The 12,561-nt window shown below is 40.2% G+C and overlaps 1 protein-coding gene across 1 annotated transcript in view; it reads left to right on the top strand.

Annotated features, from left to right (window-relative positions):
• The window catches only part of sardh (sarcosine dehydrogenase), a 37,112-nt gene extending 24,551 nt beyond the window's left edge, over window positions 1-12,561 (top strand). The window contains exons 16-22 of the mRNA XM_079582568.1: window positions 385-498; window positions 1,029-1,176; window positions 4,555-4,653; window positions 9,125-9,282; window positions 9,587-9,755; window positions 9,833-9,968; window positions 11,974-12,561. Coding sequence (XP_079438694.1) covers window positions 385-498; window positions 1,029-1,176; window positions 4,555-4,653; window positions 9,125-9,282; window positions 9,587-9,755; window positions 9,833-9,968; window positions 11,974-12,102 — 953 coding nt within the window. The 3' untranslated portion in view covers window positions 12,103-12,561. The remainder of the gene's footprint in view (window positions 1-384; window positions 499-1,028; window positions 1,177-4,554; window positions 4,654-9,124; window positions 9,283-9,586; window positions 9,756-9,832; window positions 9,969-11,973) is intronic.

Raw genomic sequence — 12,561 nt, 5'->3', positions numbered from 1 at the left:
TAAGCACAAATGTTCAGACTAAGTGTTCGGTTTAAATCTTTAACTTTTAACATGGTACAGAATCCACTCTTGCAGTCTTCTTAGTAGAAGATAAATGGCCAGTTTCATAGATTTGGGCTTCTTTTTTTTTTTTTTTTTTTTTAAGAAAATGGCTTTAAAAAGTTCCTGCCCTGGTTGATAATTACTTTCATTTAAAATTGACAAAGACAATGCATTACAAATTACAATTAAAGTTTGCAGATAAATAGTATTGATGCATTTCCAGTTGTATTCGCACATAGCCCAAGTGTTTCTGACATTAAAGCAAGAACTTGTCAGATTTTCCTTCATAGGTCTTTTAATTAAGATGCCAGCAGCGGCGCTAATGGCCTGTGTGTACTCCAGGGTCCACTGTCTACACGTGCATGCTGAATAAGAGAGGAGGATCCGAGGCGGACCTGACTGTGAGCAGACTGGAGCCCGGTGCTGCCAACCTACCTCTGGCTCCTGAATCCAATGGTGAGACACACTCATGTATTTGGGCAGGGTTTTAGAGATTATCTGTGAAATATTTATGGACACATGACAGCGTGTAGTGTCCTTAGGCCTATGACAACCTTCATCCATCTGTACTAAAGCGCCATCAATTATTGAAGGACTTATACAGTGTATTACGCTCTGTTATGAATTCAAAATAACTTATTATTTCTCAAAGCGGGGTACCGGATTTTTCCCGTTTTCAAGCTGTGAAAGGAGGCGGCAGTCAAGTGCAGTGTTAGCTGCTACGGAGGAATAAGAATATATTTTGTAGCTTTAGTGCAATAATGTTATGTTAGCAGAACATGTGACATAGTGGAGGCAAATGTAGCACTAAATGAGTCGTACAGAAAGTCGGGGTGAGCGTAAGATCTGAATATCCTGGATTTCTCAAACCTCGATGAATTAAACAAAACTCCTGGTACGTTTTTTTGTGGTGAAACAATGCCATGAAATGTCTTCGGTTACTTCCTTTATTATTTACACGGTGCACAATGTTTCTCTCTCCGAAGGTGACACGTACTACCTGGCCATTGGAGGTGGTGTGGCTGAACACAACTGGAACCACATTTCTACAGCTCTGCAGGACCAAGGCTTTCGCTGCCAGCTCACAGACCACTCTGAGGACATGGGCATGATCAGCATCCAGGGGCCCAAGAGGTAGAGGAAACCGAAGGAACAAGACGCTGTTCTTGACAAATTGGCTCACACGCTTCCCGGAAATTCACATCAACTCAGTATTTTGCTTCAGACACAAAAATAATGGTCTGTATTAGAAAAAAGACACCCACATGCAAACTGTGATTTCCTGTATGGGCTGAGAGACCAGTGAGTCCACATGCTGGGAAAGTCACTGCACGTGTTCTTTATTATGACCAAATTCACAAAGCTCTGGAGACTTCTCTGTACAATCCGATAATCCCAAACTAAGAGGTGTTCACTCAATTTGCTTTCACATGAAGCTGCAATTGTAGACAAAGATGTAGATGTTTAAATGTTGGCCGTTAGACTTGTGTGAGCAGCAGATGCATTCAGTACATTGCAGACTTATAGCTGCTGTCTGTGTACAGTGCAGTGCAATAGTCATCTTTTGAGCGAGCTTTGAGGTTGCATTACCAAACCATTTCTTGAGGATGTGAAAATATCTCCATTCTTGGCTCCTCACAGTAGCACAGGTAGCCCATCACAAGTTACTTTCTTCTCTTTCCTTTTGTTGTTGCCTCGAAGCACAGACCACCTTTAGCTCGCACTGATCTGTTTGTGTACTCCTCGTCTCACTGTTCCTCCCCTTTCACCTCCTGTCGTTCCCCATCGCCTCCCTCTGTCTTTGTTCTCGCCTCTCAGCAGTGCCAGGGTTCGGCCACTCTCCCCTTTGTGGGCTGTCGATATCTGCTGCTTCTGTCTTGATATCGCTGGGCCGCCTCTCCCCGCTCCTTCCGGTGCAATTATAGCCCATGTGCTTTTCAAAGCCTACTGACGTCAAATTTAAAATCAATGATAACACAATGACTGTGGAAAATTCTTTTTATGTTCCTTTGCATTATATAGCCTTGCAGCATATCTATATAATAGGGCATGTTGCTTATGATGGCTGTACGAAAAAAGACCTTTGTGCTCATGAACAGCAAAGGAATGACTAAAAATAACACCATGAACAGGGTAGAAGGAGGTGGTCAAATTGCACTGTTTGGTCAGCGTTCTTTTTAAAACTTGGTGAGTACATCATGACTAGATCACATTTACTATTAAGTTTTAAGAATTTAATCAAGGAGGAGTATAGTTGCCTTGAGTGTACATATAAAGGGCTGCACCATTTTGACAAAAAACCCAATTTTTCTGACAGATATTGTCGACTGGTGCGATTTTAATATTTTACATTGCATGTTTTATTTTTCATGCATGTGAGCTGCATGTATACTTCTAAAGCTTTGGTTAAACATCATGGTACTTATTTATTTAATTTCAGCTTCATGTACAACAACATGCATATCTGCAAGAGGCAGCACAGGCATTTTTGGAGTTGTCAGAAAAACACCCTTAGTTTTAATCATTCACAAATAAACGGGTTTGGCGCTCTCACACTCTTTCTCCCTATTTAACTTCATAAAAGTGTTCATTGACTCACTGGCTGCAAAATGCTGTTTGTTTTATGATTATCCGCCTCATATTTATGTCACAAAACCTCCTTAAAAAGATGTTGCAGTTAGACACGGCTCTTTACAATGTTACACAATCAAATGATGATTTTGTGACTCAATACAAGACACTCGTTTCTTCGATTTCATTGTGCACGACACACTTGGAGTTTGTTTATAGTTCACTGAAGCACAAACAAAAAGATTTGTCAATTATGCTGTGCAGTCCTAATCAGCAGCGTTGATTAGGACTGCACAAAAGTAATCTGTGCTTAAAAAAGTATTCAATTTGATTCCAGATTACTCCTTTAAAAAGTAACAGTAACAGTTACTTTACTGATTACTTGATTTTAATATTAACTGTTAGATTACAAGTTATTTTATTAGTTACATTAATCAGCTGCCGACATCACCTCCTCCGCCTCAATACATATGTCCATCTCTCCTCCTATATTGTTGTCTTCATGCTGAAAATGTGACTCTCCTCATTTGTTCTTATGGAAAAATACGGAAGCTGCAGCTCGGGCAACAACAATAAGCAGGAGAACAGCCGTGTACAGTAGCCACACATAAATTGTGGGCACTGTTTGTAAAAGGATGTATATTGTGCAGTCCTTGTGCTTATTGATTATTGGAGACCATATATCACTTGTCTTTGAATGGTGTGTCTTATGTTTTGTTAGATTTTGTGTGGTTTAAACATTGGTTCAAATTTCACGTTTTCATGTTGTCTGTCATCTACACAGATTGCAATGTTTAAATGTTTTTCTTAAAGTTATTTAATCTCCTTGTAGCTCGAGCACCGGGGCAATTAGAGTGCATATATAACTGTTTGTTGTTTTTCTCTCCTCTCATTCAAATTCTACAGACACTACTGTAGATCTGGCACTTAGTCACACGCTAAGCTTGCCAGTCATTTCTAGACGGGCTAAGAGCGATCTGCGTTTTTAATTACAGACCTTATTTATAAAACATGAAACTCTGATTTATTCTGAGCAAGACCCTCTTGAGCATGTGCGTGTACCGAGATGAGAACCTCGGCTAAGTGGCATGTTAGGAAAACAAATTGGCGGTTACAAGCCCCTCGTCACCCAGGCACACATGTGGGCATAGTGCATGCACGGATCGGCACTGTTGGCTGATTATATTTAGCTAATTGCCCTTGCTTTCAGGCCTTTTGAATTGAGCAAACAAAGCAGTGAAGAGATGGAAATTGGATGTCAGTCTGGAGAAAAATATAGGAAATCAGACGCACATTTTTAGGAGAATTTTGAACTGCTACAACCACCATAATTGACAAAAAAAGGCTTGTGTTTTATTGTATCTACATTGTGACAAAGTGCCAGATCTGCAGTGGTGTCTGAAGAATTTGAGTGAGAGGGAAAACCCCCCCACAAAAAACAGTTCACCGTGAAAGGATGTTGCAACATGAAATCTAGCGCAAAAAAACAGCTTGAAAGCCTGTCTCTGTAACTATTCTGGACCTTTTGCTCGCGTTATTACTGAAATAAAACAGCCATAGAGGAAAGGTAATCTTTTAATGTTTTTCTTGAACCCTAACATGCATCGTATTGATTTAGCACACAGATTTGCGCAGCATCTACTCAAAGCACAGCTCATACCTTTCTTCAAATACATCAGGCCCTGGCCAAGTGCCACGCAATGTGAAAAAATATCCCTTGAAAGACATCACACATTGTAATCCCTGCCTACACTCGCACAGACTGAAGATAAAGCTACTAAACATAGGCCCATTTTGTTGACTCATCGTTATATAATAATATTCGTTGGACCACGGAAAGCTGCTGGAGGCAGGCAAAACATTTAATGGTTGATTATCATACGCATTGCAATATCAACAAATGCATTTATGTTTAATGCCAGTTATAACTTTGTTTTGCAGTCGAGCTGTGCTTCAAGAGGTGTTGGACACAGACCTCAGCAATGAAGCCTTTCCATTCTCAACCCACAAAGTTGTAAATGCAGCAGGGCACCAGGTGAGGTCTACACACTCACTTTTCTGTTTTATAAATGTTTAATACTATATTATACAGTGGGAACCAGATGTTTACATACACTGTAAAAAGACACATGCATTTTTTTCTGACTTTGACATGAAACCCGAAATCATTTTCACTTGTTTAGGTCCATTTGAATTTTCAAAATTATTTCTATTTGCTAAATGCCAGAAGAAATTTTGTATTACTTTTTACAAAACCAAAAGTTTACATAAGTTTCATTAATATTTGGTAGCATTGCCTTTAAACTGCATAACTTGGGTCGTTTTGGATTTCCTTTCACAAGCTTCTCACAATTAGTTGCCAGTATTTTTGGTTCACTCCTCCAAACAGAACTGGTGTAACTGAGACACATTTGTAGGCCCTTGAGTGCACAGACCTTTTCAGCTCTGCCCATTCATTTTCAACTGGATTGCCATCAGGACTTGTTGATGACCACTTCAAAACAATTACTTTGTTTATCCTTAAGCCTCTTTGTAACCAGTTTGGCAGTTTGCTTTGGGTCATTGTCCATTTGGACCCATCTGCGCCCAAGCTTTAACTTCCTGGTTGATGTCTTGAGATGTTGCTCCTACATTTCCACATAGTGTTCTTTCTTCATGATGTCATCTATTTTGTGAAGTGCACCAGTCCCTCTCGCAGCAAAACAGCCCCACAGCATGATGCTGCCACCCCCGTATTTCACAGATGGTATGGTGTTCTCAGGCTGCAAGATTCCCCCTTTTTCCTCCAAACGTGACCATGGTCATTATGGCCAAACAATTAGATTTTTTTCCCCCTCAGACCACAGGACATGTCTCCAAAAATTTAAGTCTTTATCCTTGTGTGCATTTGTAAACTCCAATATGGCTGTTTTGTGTTTCTTTTGGAGTAAGAGCTTCTTCCTGCAGAGTTCCCTCTCAGCCCATGTCGGTGCAGTACTTGTCTCACTCACTGGATAATGACAAACTCTTACCAGGTTCAGCATCTTCACCAGGTCTTTTGCATTTGTTCTTGGGTTGATATTCACATGTTTCAGACACAGCACGTTCATCTCTGAGACAGAACCTGCCATTGACCTGTGTGATGACTGGGGATTTCCATCTTTTTATACTTAAGTATAATTGTTTGAACCAATGAACGTGGCGCCTTCAAGTGTCTTGAAATTGCAAATATATATATATATATATATATATATATATATATATATATATACACATCTCATTATTCTGGCATTTAGCAAATATAAATAATTTGAAAATTGTAACTGACCTTGGCCTAGGCTTGTAAAGCGCAAGCCATTATTATTATTTAAAAAAAAAAGTAAAAGTTAATTCTGGTTTCATGTCAGACACTGAGCAAAAAATGCATATGTGCCTTTTGATAAAGTGTATGTAAAAATTTGGTTTAATTATAGCTTTGAAAAGCAGATCTGCCATCACCCAAGAAAGCCATTTTAGTGAAGAGTGGTGCTCTGTCACTGGCTACGTTTATATGGACAGAAAACCTGCAGAACCAGGTGGAGATGATTGAAAATGATTGCGCCTCCATATTTGGACTTGGAGTCTTCCTGTGGTGTGGTTTAGGAACGCAAAGGTCGAGGGTTCACACCTAGTCAACTGTACTGTGTGTTTGTGTGCGCTTCAAAAGAAAAACAGGGAAGTGATTTTTGGCTGCATATTTATTCCGCAGTTTTTGGCTGTTGACTTTCTACTCAGCTGTTAGGAGCAGAAAATCTATGAATCGCATCATTCAAGCATTCCATACAGCTAACTTTATACAAAGTCATATATATAGCTGTACACTGTAAATGAACATCTGTAGCATATGGTGGTGAGACCAATTGGTAAAAATGATTTAGTGGCATCCACAATTTATGGTTGGACAGTAACATTGAGCAACTCCACGTAAATCACCCTGTATTTTTATGGAATGTGTTGGTTTTGAGCTGCATACTGATCAGGCTTAACAGGACCACCTGACCATGCAGAGACACGCAGAAACTCCAATCATAATTTAGCAATTTCACATTTTCATTGCACACATTGACTTGAGAGAAAGGATATTCAGTATTACTGACTTGACTTTTTAATGGCTAATATATTCACCGACCTTTGAAGCTTTAATTTTTTTTTCTGCGCTACCCAAGATTCAACTAGTTTTTGTACCAATTTGGCTTTAGCTTGAGTCGGCGTCAAACTCATAGCCCCGGCCAGTGTAAATATTTGTTAAGGAGCCCCTGACCTTCACGCTCTCCTGGCCGTACATCAAAGCACGCATGTTGTCCACAGTGTTCTGGTGCATGCAGAGGCACATATGTCCACCCAAATGCGCTTGTTCCGTCTTAGTCACTCTTGCATGAATTATGTAGCACTGTGTTGATTGCAGACTGTATCCTCACATTGTGTTTGTGAGTGTGTTGCTTGTGCCAATGTGTTGTGTTCCTGCTGGCTTGCTGGCCTTGTCTGGGTGACATTTTAATGGCTGCACCGCTGCGAGAACAGAGCGCTCCCTCGGTCTCCTGCTCCCGACTCCCCTCACAGCTCATTAGCCGCTCTCCTCTTCTGTTCCCCGCATTTCAAATGTACACGGCTGGAGCGATCGCCACGTGTGCCTGGTTATGAGCGCCTCTTTATGTATTTCTGTGCTTGTCTACATTTTAGGAGTCACTGTGCATCTGTGTTCTTTGTTGAAGTGAGTGTTGTGAATAGCCATAAGCCTGTATACCCTGCCAGCGTTAGTTGGCATTAACACAAGGCCTAGAGAGAACTAGGCCTGGCAGCAAGGCTTCGCTCTCGTGGCTCCTGCTGGTGGAGGGCATGTTTACTTTAGGATTTTTATGATTTTTTGGGGGGTTGAAGCTTATGCAAGGCGCCGGCTTCTGAGCCAGCAACAAAATAAAAAACACCCAGCTTAGATAAACTCTCAATAAATAAAGACGGTGCAGAGAAAAAGTAAGTACACCATCTGGAATTTCTCACATTTCTGCCTAAATTTGTCATAAAATGGGGTCTGATCTTCATCAAAATCACATGAATGATTAAACTGTGTCTGCCTGAACTAATACCACACAAACATTTGCATTTTATCATGTTTTTATTGGCAACAACATGTAAACATTCACAGGAGAGCCTGGAATAAGTAAGTACACCCCCCCGAATCTCACTGAACTGCAGCTGTTTTGTAAAGAGGAATGGTCCAAGATTCATCCAGATCGTTGTGAGCGTCTAATCTGCAAAAAGAAAAGCAGTTATTGCTGCAAAAGAAGGATCAGCCAGGTATTTAATACAGGGGGTCACTTATTTATTCCATGCATGTTGTGAATGTCTGTTTTTTCTGCAAAATATCTTCATAAACTTGAATGAATAATAGTGAATAAACTCTTCTATTGATGATAGCAAGCTGCCCAAGCCCTGAGGCAACATTTGTCCTCCACACATGACATTGTATGTTCCTCCCAAACTATTCAACTTTGGTTTGTGAAAGTAGCACTACTCCACAGTATCCAGCTCCACAGCACTACTGTGGAGTAGTGCTACTGTAGAATAGAACAATGAATTCACAAACTTTGATATCTTGCAGAAAGACCTGAGACATTCACAACATGCATGGAATAAGTAAGTGAACCCCTGTATTAAATATCTGTCTGATCCTTCTTTTGCAGCAATAACTGCTTTTCTGTAGTTGCAGATTAGACGCTCACATCAGGATGAATCTTGGACCATTCCTCTTTACAAAAAGATTCAGGCGGTGTACTTACTTATTCCACGCTCTCCTGTGAATGCTTACATCTTGTGGCCAATAAAAACCTGATCAAATGTACATGTGTGGGTGGCATTAGTTCAGGCAGACACTGTTTAATCATTCCTGTGATTTTGATGAAGATCAGACCACATTTAGTGACCAATTTTGGCAGACGGTTGTACTTACTTTTTCTTGGCACTGTAATTACCAGGGCCTGGACGTTTTCACTTAATTCCGATTAATTACATAAGGTTTAATGAGATTAAAAATATTAATTGAAATGAATCACACTTTTCTTGCCACGTGTACTCCCCATACTGCCAGAAAAGCTTCCAAGTAAATACTATAGTAGCTTCATTTTCTATTACGACTCCTGTTCACATGTAGCTAAATTGAACCTAAGTGAGCGTCATGTCAAGTCATGATTCATACTGTAGCCCATATTTCAAAGGGTAGCCTTTATATAGCCCGCCTTCCCACTTACCTTTCAGAGCAGATTTCTAAGGCTAGATTTCATTTTCATTTTCCTCTTTGTACACTTTATCTTGCTGTTGCATCTCTTGCATTGATATTCACTGCCGCACACAGGCTTGCACACCAAAGTGGTTGGCATTAACATTCACTAAAAGTACGGAGAGTCCTTGAGGATAAAGTATTTGTGTCGTATGAGCTCAATAGGAGACCAAAGGCTTGGTCCTTCTTATCTTTAGCCCTCTGGTGTTTGCAGGTGAGAGCTATGCGCCTGTCGTTTGTCGGTGAGCTGGGTTGGGAGCTGCACATTCCCAAAGACTCCTGTATTCCAGTCTACAATGCTGTCATGGCTGCCGGGGCTAAACACGGCATCATCAACTCAGGCTATCGGGCCATCGACTCCCTCAGCATAGAGAAAGGTTACGGTTACACACAGCACACCAAAGTAGCACATGCTGCATGGGAGATAATAGGCACAAATTGAAAGAATATACTGTAATGTATGCATTTTACTTTTATAACGTTAATTCACCAGAAAAATCTTTCTAATGAAAAAAGACAAAAAATGATAAATGCATCAACATTTAGCCCTAGTCAATGATAAATTTGGTCGTAATTTTCTGCTCAACATGCAATATTTCTTTTATAGAACGGGTATGCTACGTGGGGGAAAATACATTTTATTTAACTTTGTTCTGTCATTTGTTATGATGTGTCCTTTAGGTTACCGACACTGGCACGCTGACCTCCGTCCTGATGACACACCACTAGAGGCAGGTTTGGCCTTCACCTGCAAACTCAAGAGCACCATCCCATTCCAGGGACGTGATATCCTGGAAAAACAGAAGAAGGACGGTCTGAAGAGAAAGATAGTCTGTTTTACCATTGACGAGTATGTACAAAATGTGTACCTCTTGCTTGTTTACTGGATCATATTTTTTTTTCCTCACGTTGCTTCTTGTGAAACAGGAAAATGCCCATGTTTGGTCTCGAGGCGATCTTCCGCAACGGTGTCCCTGTCGGCCACCTGAGACGCTCTGACTATGGCTTTTATATCGACAAGACTATTGGTTACGGATACATTCGCAACCCAGACGGAGGAGTGGTGAGGACCTCACACACACAATCTGCACCTTTTCATTTTCTTCTGAACTCTATTATCTGCGGTAATTACTCCACCGACTCATTAGTCTGTATGAGAGATACTACTTACCGTATAAACGCTGATAATTCAGAGGATTTTTCAGGATATTTTTGCCTGTAGGCTTTATTTAAAGACAGTTCAGGGTGAAAGGAGGTAAAGAGAGGTGAGAGACGTTTAGCAAATTGTCGGGAGCCGGGACGCTCGTGTGTGTGTTAACTACTGACTATCAGCTGCACTCATTTGGAGAAAATTTGACTTGAATTAGTTCAGTTTAGTTTATTTGAGCAGCTTAATTTACAAAAATACACATTAGACAGTCATAGATGCTCAGAGGTGTAGGCTGCAGTAAGAATCTTATGAGCGCCTTCCACACATTCACCATAATAAACATTTGCATTCCACAGTAATATATATGTGAGGACTATGTCCACAGCAAATAAGAACTTAGCAAAAAAAAAAAAAAAGAAAAGTCTATTCCTTGAGTAGATAAGTGTCCTCAAAAGGCATTTACATCAGAAGAAAATGTGATGCATGACTGGAACGCATCTACTCAGTTGCTTACATTTCCCATAGGGAGGAATTATTTACATTAATAACAGCATCTTAACACAGTTTGATTAAATAATGCCACAATAATCATAACAAGGCGAATTTACCGTCACAGCAACATGTGTAACTACCTGAAATTGCCTTATTTTGTTCTTCTTTTCATAACTCTTGCAGAATCTGCAATTCCATAACTAAACACCACTCAACATTAACATTAACATTAACATTAACATAAAAAAGAAAAAACTGGACAGGACAGCTTGTCGTGTTTAAGGCTGCGATAGAATCAAGCCCAATGTTATTAAAAAGCATTACATTGGATTCAGACTGGCCTTAAGTTCATCAAAAATACCTAAATGATGGTCTAAATTTCTAAAACATGTTCAGTTGCAGTTTCCATTTGTGGCATTAAAGTTTAGTGTTTGTGGCATTAAAATGGCATTCAAAAGCATTACATTTGACTTGCTTCTCTGCCTGATTAAATGTCTTCTTTTATTTTGTCATTTCTTTTTTTCCACCAATTTTCCACATTACCTTTCCACCAGGCTTATTTTTTCTCACTGTCTGTCACTCAAGGCTACAACAAGTAGACTGTTATTACCGTTCCCATCGCTCGATTGAATTATCTCCATTGCCAAGTGCTGCTGTTTGCTGTGTGCAATATTGTAGCTTTCATAGAGATTGTCAGATGCACATCAATTTATTTCCTTTCGCTTTTATGTCGCTAACGTGATATTTCTATTTTTGCTTGAAAGATGACTGTAGTGATGAACTAAAAGACGGTGGATATTTCCAAAGGCGACAACAAAAGAAAGCTCCGAAACAAACAACACTTTAAACCTCATCCAAATGGAAAGTTGTGAAATATTACAACAAAAAGGTGTAGCCTTCGATGTAGTAAAAGCGGATCATTGTGAGAGCAGACGTGAGACGGACAGATCTGTGCAGGGGCTGTAAGGCAGAAACAGAGGTGGAGAAAATGAACTCCCTCTGTTTCAGGCACCGACGTTGAGTTATGAGCCAAAGAATAGCTGTCAGCGTTTTATAACTCGTGCTTCACTCACTAATGTTCCCCAGCGTCAAATATGAACTCTGCCAAATTGTCTGTTCTGAAGTGACAAGGCGTTTGGGGAAAGGTCTTAACAGAGCTAATGGATAAAGTGGGCATTTCCACCGTCTTCCGATCTTTTGCAAATTATGCGGCATCCAAGTAGAGCGTGGGGGAAGCAGTAGAGGTGTTGGAGATGAGGTGTGGGAGAGGGTGAATGTATAGTTTGATATATTGTCTCAGCACACAACACAATGTCTTTTCTCCATTTGATTTTGTATAAAAGCTGCACAATATGTCCTTCTCTTGTGTCCATAATGAAGACATAACATGTGTGACATCATGGTCATATTATCCCTCTATGTTCAGGTGAGTGCTGACTTCATAAGGAGCGGAGAGTTCACCCTGGAGAGGATGGGGGTGACGTACAAAGCCAAGGCTCACCTCAAGACGCCTTTCGACTCTGAGAACAAACGTGTCAAGGGTATTTATGATTGAAAAAAGGACCACACTTGAGCCAAAGGACAAAAAAAATAAAGAATCCCTCTTACGTGAATCGACTGGTTTAGCACGCGTCACCCATTTGATTTTTCTTCTGCTTCCTCTCATTGTTGTCATAGTAACAGCCCTTTTGTTAGTTGTTTGTGCGTAGGTTTTAGGTTAAATCCATAGCGGGAGAAATGAACACGCACATCCATCATGCTGGATGAAAATGAAGCAACAGTAGAACTGTAAAGAGCAGAAGGAGCTCCCAATTTTAGTATTGACTATGTGACTAAATATAAAACTGGGAGCTCCTGCTGCTGTGCGGACTCTCTTTACATTTTTAGGTTAAACCCTATTCATTTAAAATGTATGTCTTGCCATCATTTTCTTAGCATTCAGTCTTTTATAGATGTTACTCTACACTCCACACCCAACCTTTTTTGTAGTACAGTAGAGCATAATCCTTTCACC

Source organism: Gobius niger, assembly GCF_951799975.1.
Source record: "Gobius niger genome assembly, chromosome: 2".
Classification (NCBI taxonomy): domain Eukaryota; kingdom Metazoa; phylum Chordata; class Actinopteri; order Gobiiformes; family Gobiidae; genus Gobius; species Gobius niger.
The sequence above is the reverse complement of the archived record's forward strand: the minus strand, read 5'-3'. Positions and strand labels throughout refer to the sequence as shown.